The following is a 17,443-nucleotide window of genomic DNA, read 5'->3' on the forward strand; positions in this document are numbered from 1 at the left end:
GACGCTGCACTGTCAGTATGCTTCTCCATGTTTGTGATTGGTCGAATGCTCCAAATACCACCCCTTTCATGTGAACGCGCACCTAACTAGATAGGACACGGCTGGCTTGAGCGATCCACTTGATAACCCGCGTCGTAGTACCGTTTAGCGAGAGCGTGTATGTTTTGGATTAGGCCAACCGGCTAACTCAAACATATCCAGGTTAGGTTGAACCAGCTTCGTAGTACAGGCCTCTGATGTCAACCACAGAAAAACATATTGAGACATGTAAGACAGCAGTCTCCAGCTCCATCAAAACACCAGATGAGGGAATATCTTTAGACTTCTATACCAAGGTCCAACACCTTACCAAGACATTGTATCTTGGTTTTCCTCAAGGTTTTCAGCCATGTGTTTAAATACTAAGTGTGTATGAACCTGCTATGATCTCTCTGAGTTTGGGGTCCAGGTTGACGGTGCAGGGCAGGAACATCTCCACATCCTTGGCAGCGAGCACGGGGGTCCTGGAGGACAGGAAGACCTCAAAGCTGCGGATGTCTCCATCGATCTCCAGCAGCGGCTCCACGTCCTTAGTGGTGGGGATGTTCTTGGAAATTCTTCAAAGAAAAAAAGAGAGATGTTTATATTTAATTATGTACTGATGTCTTCTTAAATCTGCTCAATATAGAAATGACATAATATTCATCTGAATGATTTGGAGAACATGACTAATTGGTTTGACTTAGGATCTTCAAAGTAAGTACACATTGGAGATAATGAAAGAAATGCAAGTTATGTGACTAAATTCTAAAACTATTCATGTGGAAAACCAACAAATATTACAGACAAAACAATAAGTTGTGCAGTATTACTGGCATATGACACAAATATGTCAACACTCAATTCTGACTACAAGCTGAAAACATCACAGGCTGATAAAAAAAAAAAAAGAGGAAATAGCAAGCAGTACTGTTAAGATTGAACAGATATGCAACGGTCATCATCATAATGAGAGCAGAGAGATAACTGGATTTAGAGAAGGCAAGATAGTGAAAGGGGATGTTTGAGGACAGATAGAGTGAGGGATGTTATCTTTTCTCAGCAGAGGAGGAAACCTGAGAAGATGACAATCAGGGTAATTTAGCAAGCAGCAGACGGAAGCGCGTCACGATGCGCTGCTACAGTTAACGTGATGTTTGTTATCACAGACCACAAGTAAACACCATGTTTGGAGATTGTTCCATCACTGTGTGAAATAGTGTTTCCGTTACACACTGTAGAAATAAACAACATTTTCAAATATAAATAAATGGCACTTTTTAGACTTAAGTGTTTAGTTTAGAATAATTTAAAAAAAATGTACAAACTCTGGCTTCATACGATACAAACTAAATCTGAACAATTATTAGTTTAGAGGTGGCAACAGCCTTTCTGAAAATATGAAGTATATGAAGTTAGCACCTGCCTAAATGTTGGCTGTGGCTGGTAAACATTTGATGTCACCCGTCACCATTGCAGGTTTCCTTGCATTATGAAATATTATTTAAAAAAGCAATTTCTTACAAAAAGTAGTCCTTGAACAGGGTTACATGATGTATTCCATATATTACCGTCTGGTACTAGTGACATGTGTTTAGTATTCTGAAACGTTCAGAAGTGGCAGACAAAAGGATTGAGTGGCTGCAAGAAATGCTCAGTGACCTGCCAAAGCACAGGTGAGGAAAACAAAGTCATTTTAGACCCAGCTGAACATGAATACTGATGTGTTTGGGTGGGAAATTCAATTTGAGATGCACAAGGTTAAAGAAGATATCAGTTTGATCAAGGGCAGTGTAACATGTGGCCGAGGCTACAAGCAAAGCAAACACAACAACCCGGAGCAATCATTACATCTCGTTAATCCCATCATTCAGACATGAAAATATGAAACACGGAGTGACTTTTGACACTGGCCATTCATCACCTGAATGTGCCGCTCTTATCAGATGAATTGGGAGACTCCAGCACAGAGGAGACATTTTTCTCATCTCTGATTCCATTTCTCAACCAACCCTTCATCATTTTCTCAGTAGACCCTTTTCTCTCCCTGCATCCTACAGTACTTAACCTTCCCTCCTTCCAGTTCAACCCCAACTCACCCTCCTCCCCATACATCACACAGTCTGCGTGCCGCTGAAAACACAGACTGATGGGTTGGGTTTTTCCCGGGGCTGATCTGTTTTTGACGGTGAGCACACAGGCTGGTCTTTCTGTGACTTGATTGGAAGATTAGTACCATCGCCGCAGCACGCAGGCAAAGTCAGCGTGAGGTCAGTATCTGGCCAGGGGTTCAACACAGCACGCTAATAATCTAAACAATCAGAAACGCTAATCCAGTTATCAAAATGGCCGCCACAACTCATTTCATACAAGGTTTGCTGCATTGAGGCTTATAATGACTTCCCTTTTTAGGGTTTTTCCTATGCAGTCTTACAGCATATGAACAGGTAGGGGTCCAGTCCTCTGTTCAAGGACATTTTGACAGGACAGATGGCTGCTGATGGACACATCTGCGGCTACAGGGCTTGATTCTGTGACCTTGTGGCTAAAGGATGTCTCTGACCAAAATGTACAAGTCTTGAAAGAAGTACAACGATAGAGGCGTTTTGGCATAAGAGAAGAATAACTGAGTCAAATCTATATCAATAGAACAATTGACATTAGCTGGCAAAGATGCAATTGAATATTGACTCCAAATATATTTTTCCATTTATGCACCAATATTATACCCCTCGAAAATCAGTTTCTATCCTCCTGCAGGGATCCACTTCCTGGCAGACCGGTCTAGGTGGGTTACCTAAAAGTCCACTGTCCCCCACCCAACTGCCAGTACAGACACACAAGGAAGAGAGCAGTGGGCAAACAGAGGCACAGCTGGGCTCCAGTGGACAAAGCCCTCTCAGTCTTTCTTCCATTAGAACCTTCAACAAGACCCAAGAGGTCAAGGAAGCTCCATGTTGGCACACAGATGAACCCCCTCTCATGTAACCTCTGCTGGGGAGGATGAGTGGGACTCTGAAGACACAGATGCATAGCACACACATAAACAGTAAGTAGTGAATGGCACCGGTGGTGATGCACACAACGAAAAAACAATTGTGTAATGTGTCGGCTGCATACACCTGGCCAGCAATGATAGGGAAATTCAAAGGCACAGATGAAGGGTGGAGTGTGTGCTTTTTTGCGCATGTGCACATAGCATCACATGTTGTGTGTGTGGGTGTTTGGTTCTTTTTCCCATGAACTGTATTAACCCGTATACAGACTGAGAGAAGCCTGCGCCTTTTCCCCATTTCCAGCTGGCTTACTGCTGTTTATTTGTGGGTCTGCAGACAGACCAACAGGAGCCAGTGACTCACACACGAACACACACAGAAATACATACACACACACACACACAGGGCACTTCTTTTTGCTATATAGAGAGCACCCTCCAAAGAGTTTTGAGTCTTTTCATAGAACATTGAAAATGAGTCAATGGTTTGGTTACTGTGCCAGAACTGAAAAAGGACAATAAAAACTCAACTCAATCCTAATCTTATATAGTCGCAGGGATCTCCGACACTTTTGGCTGAGTCAGATTCTTTATTAAATACATTTGTTTTAATCTGAATAGTTCAAGAACGTATCCATCTTGCTTTAATATAAACGTCATTTTCCTTTGAGAAATCCAACACTGCATACAAATAAATCCTTTATGTACATTTCCAAACACGATGCCTTCCAAGAAGCTAGCTTCAATTGCACATATTTTGCTGGCCCGGGTGTTTGCTCTGGCCTGCTGTTGTTGAACAAGCAGTAGCACAAACAGCTGCATCCTCCAAAGACAACCGGGAGTCGGTGAGAAGAACAAATTAAGCACATCCGTCACAGAGTCACACCCAGACAGATGGAAAGAAGTCTGCAGGAGAGGCTGATCAGACACAAAGTGCAGCGCACACTTAAACAATGGCTCTGTAAAATCATCGGTCAATATTAGAGGGACTCAAACATCAAGAGATGATTGACCAGAAGAATTATAAAAAACAAAAAAAGAAGGAGTAAACAGGATGACTAAATTACAGATGAACTGACAGATGACACTCCATTAGAGCGCTCTTTAACATGCGTTGTTACAGAACAAACAGTGCCAATTCAATGACAGCAGCCGTTTGTCAATGAGGTTTAACCACTTCAAATGACATCCTTTGCATGACGAGTTGCTGGCATTAAGCTATTGACACAAATCACTTCAGACTTAGTCACTTTCACAGTGAACAGACGATACAGGCAAAATGAACAAAGCCATTCTTATCAGCAATCAGTTGCCAAATGACAAGATGGATGCTCGGGTTGGAGCGCCAAGGAAAACTGCCGTACTACTTTCAAGCAGACCGAGGACGAGTGAGATAAAGGCCGTCGGGCAGCCGTCCCTGCACAAAGGGTCCATTGACAGGACCCGGCTTATAGCAGCAGCAGAGCAGGCGCTTAGGCCCAAGCACTCTCTGTGTGGCGTGGCCACTGGGAGCTTTCTGAGCTTATCCAAATGCTAATAGGTCCCAAAGCTGACTGGAGCATAGCCTTTCTTCTGCGCTCAACCTCCCACACGCTGCAGCTGACAGGAATGAGCAGAATTCAAGTCTCTATCCCTTCCATCCGCTATTTGGGTGCTGAAAGTATGACTGTGCCACTTGACTTTGCTTTACAGCTGGCCTCTGTGCTTATGGACGACACACACACACACACACACACACACACACACACACACACACACACACACACACACACACACACACACACACACACACACACACACACACACACACACACACACACACACACACACACACACACACACACACACACACACACACACACACACACACACACACACACACACAACAAAGCGGAGGCCTTGCTGCCAAACATTTCCATAAAGGGGCCCAAAGACAGAGAGGGATGCCTGCGGAACAGACAAACGCCTGTGCACATTGTGTTTGAGAAGCTCAAGAGTTTCAATGTCAGACACTGTGTGACCAGTACAACAGTGTGTGGGTGAAGAAGTTAACCAGGCCCGGGTCCGACACATTCCTCTCCTGGTCAGATGCGCTGGCACAGTGTCTGCCAAGCGTGTGGATGAACCCAGGGAGGCCGACTCTGGGAAAACAGTGGACAGGCGGGCTGGCGCGTGGACTCGCAGCATCAATGCTGAGAGAGGTTATTGTTACTGTAGACGCTGCCAAAGCCTCCACCACCCCAAAGGCAAAGGGGGAGAGCAAAAATGTGTTTTCACTTTAAATGACGCCATGTTCTTTGTCTCCCTAAAATCCAGACGTATTTCCTTGATTTAAATGAAATGCTTCAAGTCATGTGGACACCCTCCGTCTCTGCTTGCCTCTCTGACTCTCTCTCTTGCTTTCTTGTCTTGGCAGTGCCAACCGACAACTTGTGGCAGCATCTGCTTTCCATATACATTCGTGGCAAAGTAAAGCCAAATAATTGAAACTCTCGTGTACTAAACTGGACCTGTGCATCCCAAAGCAAACCACAGAGACAAGCAGGCTAATGGGAAACACATCAGGCTGATAAAAAACTGAGCTGCTTCGGAGAGAGCGGCGTCTCTTTTGAGAAGGGCTCAGGACTCAGTGGTTCCCTAAAATGTTGATTAAACTCATGTGTACTGCAGAAACTCCTTGTTCCAAAAACCCAAAAAACCTTAACTGAACCTTTCACTTACAGTAACTAAGGCCTCATTCTTGACAAATAGAAATAACGTAAACCTCAGCTTGTAGAAGATGCGTCAGAAGAGAGTTTGGAGAATCTTTGGGCCATGGTAAAGTTCGCTTATTGTGACACTAATTGCACCGCAGAGTTGATATCAGCCCATGTGGCTGTTTGATAGCTGTAATGGTCAGTTGATAGGCCGTATGGTGCACAGTTAAGTGGGGTAGACTGCAAAAGTGGAGACAAATGTGTTTTTCCGCAGCAGATAGGATCAGAATACATCTGGTTTAAATCTGTAATGGAAGTTCAAATCTATATAGTGAATGATGAATCTGTCAAATGAAGCTTGGGATTCTCAGGATGAACCAGTAATCCTCTGATTAAATGTTCTGTAATGTTTGCATCAAAAATGAGATGAGAAAGATTGATAGGGAAATGTCATCAAATGCGCACACACACACACACACACACACACACACACACACACACACACACACACACACACACACACACACACACACACACACACACACACACACACACACACACACACACACACACACACACACACACACACACACACACACACACACACACACACACACACACACACACACACACACACACACACACACACACACACACACACACACACACACACACACACACACACACACACACACACACACACACACACACACAGGGCCTGACCTCCATTGAGTCTTGAAGGGCCAGGATGTTAACTTCAGTTAAAGGTTGTGTTTGTGTGTACATACGTGGGAGTGTAACTATCAAGTGTGCCCGTGGCTCCTGCGGCGGCTGAGTGGCAAATCTCGTTGTCCACTTAAAGGTCAGCGCTGACCCCTTTGCAACCCTTCGCTGCTATTTATATTCAGCCCCCCACCTTCCAGCAGTTCCAGCACAAAGAGAAAGCAGAGCAGGAGAGAGATCGGCGATAATGCTCGACACCACAGAAATACCAGAGTATCAGGCAGATATCTTCTTCTCAGCCCTCCTGTCCTTTCCTTCCCTCTCAGTGTGACATTTAATTGTTGTCACTGATGGACGTCTCTATGACTAAAGAGCAGAGGGCAGTCAGAGGTGTAGTAGAGTCAGAGGTGTGGAAGAGGCATTTGAAATGATTCTTTATGCTTTGCACAATAAATGGAACAGAGCACTTCTCTTGTTTCAGACCAATTAGACTAATCCTTCAACCTCGGCTTACAGGCAGAAATGAAAAGGGCTTTCGGGATTTTCTAACAAAGAATGCGGCATGACGTTCTTTCCATCGTCACGTGGTAGCCTTTGAACACACAAACATGCATGCACAACCAAACAAACTCACCTTGCCCATGCACACAAACACCTCCTCCTGCGTCACCTGTACATACTGGCTGTGGCTGTGTTATGCATTTGTGGTGGTGGAGCTGGCTATGGCTGATTTGAATCTGAATCACCGCGGCCAATCACCTGGGGGATGGAGGAATGACAATGCAAGCCGGGACGACACACAACACACTCGAATGGAATGAGCATAGGACCAGCTTCACTGAATAAACAGCCGTGTGGGGCCCAGGGGACAGGAGCAGGAATCTGTGTGTGTGTCCACCACCTGGACTATCTCACTTGGTGCAGCGGCATCACCTGCAGCACTGAATACACCTGAGACCCCAACACCCCCATGGCAAACTCGTCTAGCAGTAATCCTGCTGATATCTGGTCTGATCCTCTGCAGTATTCACACACTGTAATTCTTTTACCTCTTTTTACCTCCAGAGACTGGAATCTCTTTTCTCTCTCCCTCTCTCTCTTAATGCCCTTTCTTATCTAATGCCAACCCTCTCCGTTTTCCCATCTTTATCTCACACCTACCATACTTTCTTTTTTCGTCTGTCTTTATCTATCCACTTGCCAGTCAGGGGGTCTGTCTGCACACTGGTGTGTAGAATCAATGCCGCTGTCCTATCAGTGATCGAGGCAGAACAACTCTATCGAGACATAGGCGGACTCACAGCAGCCTGTATGAATTCACACACGTTTTCAGGCCTCTTGGCAATGAGCTACGGCATTACCAGTTCTCCCCCGTCTCTCACTGAAACACCTCTTGGAGGGATTTAACAGGGGGACAATGGGTTCCCTTAGAAGGGGATATTGGGAAAGGAGGGGGGATTCATTTTGTAGCATTTCTTTTGCATCTAGATGACAGAAATTGTCACAAATACGAAGGTATTTAACACGAACAATGGGCCACGTTGCAAAGAATAAAGACTTTCCAATTGAGGGCAGAAGGAGTTCAAAAGTATTCATCATGAAAAAAGAATGGGATTCAGCCTATTATTCTCAGACGGCCAGATATTTAAGAGCTTATTAAAGGAATCCACACAAAGGGAATCACCCGCATGAGCTTTGGAACTGCACTTTATTCCAGCACATAATTGCGACCAAATTACAATAATTGTGCCAATTAAAGTAATCCTGGATGAAGAGAGTGTCATCTTAATGTTTCACTACTCGGGATAAGAGTCTCTCTAATTAAGACTGAATTGCCTCGCATAGTGTTTATTCAGAGTGTTATAAGTGTACAAAAGTTTTCAAGTGTCCAAGAAGTGCCTGGCTATAGTCACGTCGATCAGAGGGGGGAATTTGTTCCGCGAATGCAGGGTCAAAAAAACTAAACGCACAAGAGAAAAATGATAGATTCCCATGAACATCCCTTTTAAACACTACCATTTTGCCTGACAAATATGTCTCTGCAGTGTTCTGCCTCTTGCGCTGAGTGTGTGTGTGTGTGTGTGTGTGTGTGTGTGTGTGTGTGTGTGTGTGTGTGTGTGTGTGTGTGTGTGTGTGTGTCTGTGTTCGTAAGCGTGTTTGTTGAATGCAGCCTGCATCTCAGGTCTGATTAATTACACTGACTCTCAGAGGAGTTGAGGGTGACATATGCTCTTGCACTGGTGTGAGATCTAGGTATATGTGTGTGTTTACCATACACACCAGCTTCATGTGTAACCTGAGGTGTGCGCATGCATATGTTCAATCGCAAATGCAGTTTGTAGTGGCAAATAGTGCTTGTTTCAGTTAGAGCGTGAATGCATGTTGCCACAGTCTGTGCATGCGTGTGTGTAAGTGTGTCTATAGGCAATAGTTGGTGTTGGTGTGTGTGTGTAATGAACAGAGGATTCAGGTGCAGCGCCAGAAACACACTCCTGAGTGCGGCGGGGGCATCCTGGCACAGACAGGGCACCAGATGTCAGAGCAGTGCAGGAACCTGCTCAGTGGACCAGTGACACTTTTTTTTTCCTCGTGCTGAAAACGGGATCTGGGCATCCAAGAATAAACTCTCTGAGGGGCCCGCCCCCATACATCATTAGGTCCAAATATGTTAACCCCTCAACCAAAACACAGAACTATTTCACTTTCAAATAAATAATCACTGTCAAAACAAATGTAAAACTAATAATGAAAGTAATTGCCTGAGACTGTTGCCTAAAGAGAGCATTTAGCATTCTTCTTTAAGGAATACAGGAATTACAGAGACGCTGGGAGCTGATTATGACCCCTACACTTGAATAAACGTATGTACACATGCTACACTCACTGAAGGGCTGCTCGATTATGGCAACAATCATAATCTCGATTATTTTGGTCGATAATTGATATCACGATTATTAAAAACGATTATCCATTTACTTTGAAAACATCCATTTAAAATAAAATAAATTATTAAAAATAAATAAATAAAAATAAATAATCGTTTTATTTCGATTATGTTGTTTTCATAATCGTTGCAAGCTAAAATCGTAATTGCGATTAAAATAAGATTAATTGAGCAGCCCTACTACACTGTGGGATTGATGTTAGAGCCTTCACTCCTCTGTCAGGGCTTTAACCTACTGAAAGCTTTCCGAAGGCCAAACAACAATACTGTTATATTGTTTCATAAATAAGAGATATCTGTCTTTTGGTTGTCTGCCAATATGCAGCTCTATATATTTCTTAAAAGTGTTCAAATCAAAAGGGATGAGGTCAGAAAGAACCTGTACTTGCTCAGTCACTTGGAATCCCTCTACGTACAGTTTTTCTGTAATCTACAACAACAACAAAAAAATAAACATACAAAAGCCCATCAACGGTCTCTGGAAATAGCAAAACTGCTTCGATGCAATAACCATGAAGCAGGAGAGAGCTAGGTTAGCGATAGTCGTTAAGCCTCTAATGGCAGCTAAAACAAGGAACAACTGGCTCCTGAGAACAAACTAGGATACTGACGAGGAATAAATGATACAGCTGAAAATGATAGTCACAAGGCTGCAGGCTCTAAATGCAATTAGCCCGTGCTGGAAAAACAGCATTGGAAACACAGATTTGGGGCTGTTAATTTGACAGCTACAAATGAAAGGATCGGTCCAAAACACTTCTCGTTTTTGTTTTCCGCTTCAGTCAGTGTGCAGGGCAGGCCACGGCGATGGCTCACTGCTCGAGGGGGGATTTGGAGTCTACTCAAAGTAAATAGTGAGACCAACATTTTAGCTGCAATACGTGTGTGTTTGATTGCTTTGAACTAATATCTCCTACACACAGTGGCATCTTTGTTGTTTTCCCCCCTGCTACCTTGCTTTAGTCCCGGCAGCCACCGGTCTTACCATTAATGATAGAAATCGCTGAGGTTATTAACTGATTACACATTCTCCATCAGATTAGGAAGGCTGTGCTGGCCCACTCCCGCTACGGGAATTAGCGCTACACATTTCTCTTCACGCCGTGTCCTACAATGACACTTCACAGCCCTTCATGGCTCTTGTTATTGCCAGGCAAGTTGCTAAAAACAGCTCTTAGCCGTTTTGAAAGCGAGTGTTTGTGTGAGATATGAGGCAAAGGTGGGCGGGTGGATTTCTATTTTTTCTCTCTTTTCTAGGAGTTCAGGTACATGCCATAGAGTAGCTGTCATCCCTGAGAGGCACTCTATATGTAACTCATGCAATGTTCCCCGTTGGTTTTGTAGTGGATGGCTCAATTTTGTTTTAATTTAGAAGGGTATAAAACTGAGCCAAGACCTCAGGCAAGGATCGAACCTATATTTAAACCTTATCTTTTAACAGATGTAGCTGTAGAAGGCCATTCATTTTAAGATCGATCCAGACTATGACTTAAGAAAGTGTAATATTTCTGAATCTATGTACTCAGCCATAGCAAGCCTTACAAAGAGGAGAGGAAGAGCATGCAGCTATGTGACTGAGATGCAGGGCGACAGTTGACCTATAAGGGGCTGACTCACCCCCACGTTCACTTCACCACTAATATATTCACTTAGTAACGCTCAGGGGATGTGCTGTTCCGCTGTGTAAAAATGGCTGAGCACAATAACTCGTTTCTATGAATGCATGTGAAACACAAACAAGACCACACATTAGGGCTTAACTGTGTTGGTAACGGAAATTAAACCAAAAGGATGCTAAGTATACTCTACAGGAAGTAACATGTGATATATGCGAGTGTGAGCACATGTGGTGTTCATGTAAAAAAAGGAAAGCAAGAAAAAGAAGCTATTCATTTCTGAAGCAGACACACAGTGGGGCTTGAGTCTCTGAGAGGCCAGTAAAGGGCCTGCTGAGGGAAATAGACAGAATAATAAAAGGGACTTAAGAGCCTCAGATCATAAGGAAGGGGAAGAAAAGAGAAGAGAGACAGAAAAAGATACACAGACAGAGGCCTGAGTCTTATCAGCGGAAGATTAGCGCAAGAGATAAGGCCTCTAGGCTAGGCGTTGTGTATAGCCTGTTTGAGGCTTCCTGTCATCATCATTAAGGCTGCTCCTCCGACGGCCACTACAGTACAGAGCAGCCATTTGGAAAGGCAGCCAGTGAGGAGGAAGATGAAGAAAGACAGGGCTGTTGGTCAACAACAAGACGATGGCTATATTAAGGCTAATGAGCGGTGTAAGCACAATCCAGTGATGTGGGGAAGAAGGCGCTCGAATCCAGGCAAGATGTAGAAACACAGCAGCATTTGATGGCTATTCCAGTGTATAATTATATATCTGAGAGTCGGATTTTCCAGAATATTTGTGGTAAGAAGTGTGCACATTTCCTTAAGGATGTCCACTATGATGAAACATTATAAAGATAAACAGAGAAGTGCATTTTTACCACATAAATTAACATTTGTAGAGGGCATACATCATCATATTCAGCTAAAATAATCGAAACCGCTAACTGAAATGCTTCTCCTCGAATACCTTGTAGTCTGTCCTCCCCTCATACTTGACATGTGCCCTGTAACATCAAAGAAATGGAAGGTAATTCCTATTGTCCTCTGAAAAGCAAACCTACTCTAATGAGGCTGTGGAGATGGGGGAGGGAGGGATGTCTGCTGAATCTAGCTGGCTGACTGGCTGACAGTAACTGTCTGTGACGCTTCCCTGCCGCAGGAGTCATAGGCACTAGTGTATTGTGACAGAGTGCAACCTTTAAAGGCCATCGACTGATACACAGCAGCACCCAAACCCAGCGACTCGGCCCGTGTCGGCCTCCTCCTCCTGTCTGCGGTTAGCATGCTGAAAAGCATCTGTGACCACACACATACAAAGGCATGAACAGTCGTACTGAATACACAATACTTTCCTTCACTGCTCAAACAAAGATGCCTGAGCATTGACTTTCTTTTGTCCAATTTTAAGGAAAAGTGTCCCTGGATTAGTCCGGAGAAGACCAGGCTGTATTTCAGTCATCTATTTGACTTGTGCATTATGATCAATTACAAAATCTGTCTGTCAGTTGCCAATTACTGTTGCACTCAAAGCTATTCTCAGGGACTCACTAATGTTGCTAACAGTGAAAACCAAATCCTCTACTGCCACCTCCTGGTAAGAGTTAGTTATATCAGTATTTCAAAGAAAAAACATAAAGAAATGGGAGTATTTATTGAATGCAAAACTTAAATTCTGTTCAGGATATTCTCGTAAAGAAAGGTCAGGACACCGAAGCCACTTGCGGGGGTTTAGTTTACCAACAACACCGGGTCCTTAAACTAAGCAAAGTCACCTAAGTGTGCTAGAGTCGTCACCCAAGATAAGTTAGAAAAGAAAGAAAGCATGTACAACTTGTAGAACAGATTAGTAGCTAAAGAGATGGGGGTTTTGTCTGTCTATGCATGCGTGTGTGCGTGCGTGCGTGCGTGCGTGTGTGTGTGTGTGTACCTCTCATAGATGGTCTTGAGAGCAGTGTGGTCGGACACTCCGTCGTTCTCTTCCAGAAAGAGGATGATCCATGACGTTCTGTAAGGCCACTCCTCGGTCAGGTTGATCCAAGAGGCCAGCCGGTCCCAGTTGAAGATGATCTGATTGGCCCTCAACAGACGACCTATAACAAAGGTGAGGAGAATTAGTGGCCTAAGAAGTCGCTGGTCTAATCTGTCTGAGAAAACAAAGGTCATCTCAGAAACCTATGAGCTAAGTTTTCATTAAATGCTTGGTTAAATTCACCCCCTCCATAACATACTATTGACCTCTAGTGGTCTAGTATTAAATTCCATCAGTGTGTTTATGTTTTTCCCTCCTCGATCCTCAGTATTTCTTCCCTATGGCGAACTAAATCTGACAATTATCTTGAATTTAAGAGTTTATTTAGGGTTGTTGTTGTTTTGTTAATATAACGAAATGAGTGTGGCTCTTAGGCAGAATATCGTTTCTTCTTTACCTGTAATGGAGACTATGTTGAGCAGCCTCCTCATGGTCTGTGGGCTGATGTCGCTGAACCAGTCCTCAGTCACCAGCAGCTTGGTCAGGTCGAAGGACATCTGTCTCGTGACGGTCCTCTGCATCTGCCGACGCCTGTATGTGTCCTATACACAGAGAGAGCCTAAATTAGCTTAAGATTGGACATTTTCGATTTGTACTGTTTTCTAGATGGACAATATACATCTTTATGACTATGATTATATGTGGTGTTTTAATGCAGCTTTAAATGTATCAGAATGGTATTTTTATTCAAACTTTATGAAAGAAAGTGGTGTATTAAATATAGCAGTTTACCGGTGGCAAAGAAGAACTCTTACAGTCACAGAAGAAAAACAAACACAACCACAGCATGCTGAACAAAAGCATGAACAGACCCGAGCACACGTTTTGATACTTTTGCGTCATCACTGCTAGCTTTACAACGTGAGACAGGAGCGCTGGCATTTCAGGCTCGAGGGTCATCTCGGTTCATGTCACTGTAAAACCTTAAGCTTGACTAGATTGAGAAAGAAATGTAGATGAAGGTGGATAGCTAGATATCATGTTGTCATATCCATGTTAATCTATATTTACGTTATGCAACCCAATTATATATTTCTGGGCTATTTTATTCATTTAACATTTTATCAATGGTTTACAAGCCGTTTGGGACTGTAAAGATACTCCAGCAAACATTTTGTATTTAATAGTTTAACTTTAAAAACATCACTACATCAGCCATCTTTTAATGAGCAAAACATACCAATCCCTATAACTACAAATGCAAATCAAAGAGCCACTGTCCGAAGCTGAACAGTCATGACACACAGGCGAGCTGTTGACACAGATCTAGCAGAGAACATCTGTGATGATATCAGACAGCTGCTGTGGTCATGAGCCAAGGCGAGGCTTTTGGTTGACTTTGAAGTCATAATGCCAGTCTCATGACCTCTTTCTATAGTGAGACGAGGCATGTGGCCCCCACTCAGTCACAACTGAAAAGGTCCATCATACAGACAGTCCTGTGTGGATGACTGTCCAATATGCATTGATTTTGACTTTAAATTTACAGCTTCATTGGTTCGGATGATTGTGTCTGTATTTACTTACTCTCACTGGTGCTTTTCTACTTGCTGATACACTTTTCTGTGAACCATTGTCATACATTGAGAGGGTGGTGGATTTATTCGAGTTATTTTCCTTATAAAAAAAGGACATTATTCATTCCCAAAATATGGAAATAAGATGGTAGAGATACTCCTAATGTTATCCGCGACTTGAGAAGACACGTGAAAATGGAGAGCCACTAATTCATTTCCCCCTCCTGCCCTCATTTTAATCTCCACTTGTAGACAGAGGGCCCTCCTGCCAAGAGCTAGCTAGTGGCAGAGGGCAAATAAAAAGAGCATGCCGCCCCATAATAGAAGGGCCAACACCAATAATTGAGGGTACTAGATAAACCCGAGGTACAAACAAATGTCAAACAAACAAACAAGAGGAGGAGGCGGGAAGGAGGGAGGGGTAGAGGCAAGGTCTCGTAGGGGGGAGGAAGGCATCAGCGACAGCAGCAGAGTCACTTAGCCTCCTGCCAGCAGTCCTGGTGCCAGTGTTTTGTCACAGGGACCCACTGCTGCTAGGCCTTGTCATTAGGCTGTGGCAACGCAGCAGGAAGGATAAACAGTCATTACATCAATTACACCAGGAACCTTGGCCGCACACCGAGCACCTCTCTCTTCGTCTCTGTGTGTCTCCTTCTGTCCTCTGGCCTCCGCACTGCCTGCCAACACAACGTCTGTAGTGCACCCCCCCCCCCTCATTTGGAATCAAAAGCTTTTTCTGCGATTCCTTATTATTGTTGGCTTGGTTGTCATTGGTAACGATGAGGTGTGCACCCTTTCTATTTAAAATGACAAGTAGAAAAGCAGTGCTTGATATATTGGTCTTTCCATATCTCATTTGGATATATTATAATCCTACTTTCTATTATTGCCTGTCTATTATTATTGCCATTCTTACAATCTATGACACATCCCCAGCCATTAGCAAAGGGGGGTTTCTCTTCAAAATGCTTCTCACATAGTCTTTATTGTATGCCATTGTTCTTCACTGTCTTCTTTAGATCTTGGGCCGGATTGGGAACATTGATGTGGAAATGTCTACCCCAACAAAACATAGTATGTGATATTGGTTTACACAAATAATCTTGAATAGCGGTTACCCTGCGGTTGAGGGCGTTCTTGCTGCCAAAATTGGCCTGGTCCTTGCTGGTCTGAGACATCTTCCTGTCCAAGTCTTCATGCCATCCTGATCAGAGAGAGAGAGGAAGAGAAACAGAGGGATTCACATCTCACCAATGCTTGCATGCGGAAATAAAAATGTATCTCTCAAATAAAATAGAATAATATATTTTCCCATTCTGTCAATTCAATTCCTAAAATGGCCATACACTGAAAGCAATCCTCTAAACATGTTCACAATACAATATCTTGAATTATAATAAAAAGAGAAGAAGATTTCAAATAAAGAAATAATGACTATAGGTTGGGGAAAGAATAACTAATATGTTTTTGAGCTACCTAACCTCTAGACCTTACCCAACCTTGATATTGTATTTTACTGACCATTGTTATGTTGTTTAGAAAAAAAAGGGTGATATAAATGAATCCAAACAGTACAATAAATGTTCTATTAGCCGTTATCCTTTACCCTCAGCAGGAAGTGGCTCTCCGTTGACGGGGGCAGCGGTGCAGAGCTTTTTGGCCGTGCTGAGGCCTCTGCTGTTGAGGAATACTGGCAGGTGGACGATGTTCCTCATGTAGTCGTGTCCGTTGATGTTGGAGTCTCTCAGCACACTGTTGAGGTTTTGGTTGATAGCTTTGATGATGATATGGGGGTCACTGGCAAAAACGGAAATAAAAGGCCCTTTGGAGAAGAGTACCCTGACCTGGAATAAGAAAGAAACCATAAGTTAGTGTGTAAAGGATATCTGTCACAACCTTTTTTTTTTATTAAATTAAATAGTTTTTTCAAACGTTGATACATGTTGCACTATTTGTAATGAAAAACAGCTTCACTGATTTGCTGAATTTTTTGCAAACCCCACTTTGTTTTCAAAAATGGGCGGTTTACAATCACATCAATTGTCAAAAACACGACAGCTAGAGGCAAGAGCCGGCCGTAGCCCTTAAACTGAATTGACTCCTGTGAGAACTGACTGTCCTCAGCACATGGTGTTAGGGGATTTCCACTCTGCTAACTAAGGGACATTGTCCAAGTGTCACAGGACATCGATTTGTGCTACACGCACACATGGTTCGTTAACCACTGGCCAACACGCTCAGCCTCGCCCCGCATGATGAGCCCCTGTCCCTGCAGCAGCTGTCAGCTCCAGCAACTGAGGCGCCATCACATGATCTGCATCTTAAGGCACGTTATCATGTAGGGAAAGTATAAAAAGTGAAGAAAAGAAAAGTATAACCTACAAAAAATAAATGTCCCAGTGTTTGAATATCTGATGGTGACTTGGTGCTGGTTGCGGATATGAGAAGATTACATTAGCACACAGGAGGTTGCCATCTTCACTGGGATTTCTTCATTGAATAATAACATTTGGCTGCAGAAAATGTTATTACAGCAGCTGGAAGGAAGAAAGTAAACCTGGAGGGGAGCTGAGCCAGCTGCTAACACCTGGGTGGCTGCACAGCGCTGAAAGACCCAGTGTAAGTGAAGGCCACATGGCAGCAGCTCCACAACAGTCAGGTGTTTGAAATGTGCTTGATTGATTGATGTTGATAAGCGTACGTGATTCATATAACCGTATTATAAAGAGGAACTTATTATTTAGGTAGTGTGTCAATATATAGTGTGTTTTTTTCAAGCAGAAAAGTGCTGGCAGGGCACATGGGAGAGCTTCGTCACAGCTTTTATCAAAAAAAGCACTGCCAGCATGTTTCCTAGAGAAAAATATCTTGATTTATTTTCACTCAAACCATCATTATATGATAGACCAGT

At 43.4% G+C, this 17,443-nt stretch overlaps 1 protein-coding gene across 4 annotated transcripts in view; it reads right to left on the minus strand.

The window, feature by feature from the left end:
* The window catches only part of LOC117467566 (kinase D-interacting substrate of 220 kDa B-like), a 49,724-nt gene that overhangs the window by 13,570 nt on the left and 18,711 nt on the right, over positions 1-17,443 (minus strand). For all 4 annotated transcript variants that reach the window (XM_034111258.1, XM_034111257.1, XM_034111256.1 and 1 more), the window contains exons 20-24: positions 16,139-16,376; positions 15,651-15,736; positions 13,413-13,557; positions 12,914-13,076; positions 418-596 (exon numbers count right to left, since the gene is read on the minus strand). In XM_034111258.1, the coding sequence (XP_033967149.1) occupies positions 418-596; positions 12,914-13,076; positions 13,413-13,557; positions 15,651-15,736; positions 16,139-16,376 (811 nt within the window). The remainder of the gene's footprint in view (positions 1-417; positions 597-12,913; positions 13,077-13,412; positions 13,558-15,650; positions 15,737-16,138; positions 16,377-17,443) is intronic.

The sequence above is a fragment of the Pseudochaenichthys georgianus genome, chromosome 22 (assembly GCF_902827115.2).
Source record: "Pseudochaenichthys georgianus chromosome 22, fPseGeo1.2, whole genome shotgun sequence".
In the NCBI taxonomy this organism is placed as follows: Eukaryota; Metazoa; Chordata; class Actinopteri; order Perciformes; family Channichthyidae; genus Pseudochaenichthys; species Pseudochaenichthys georgianus.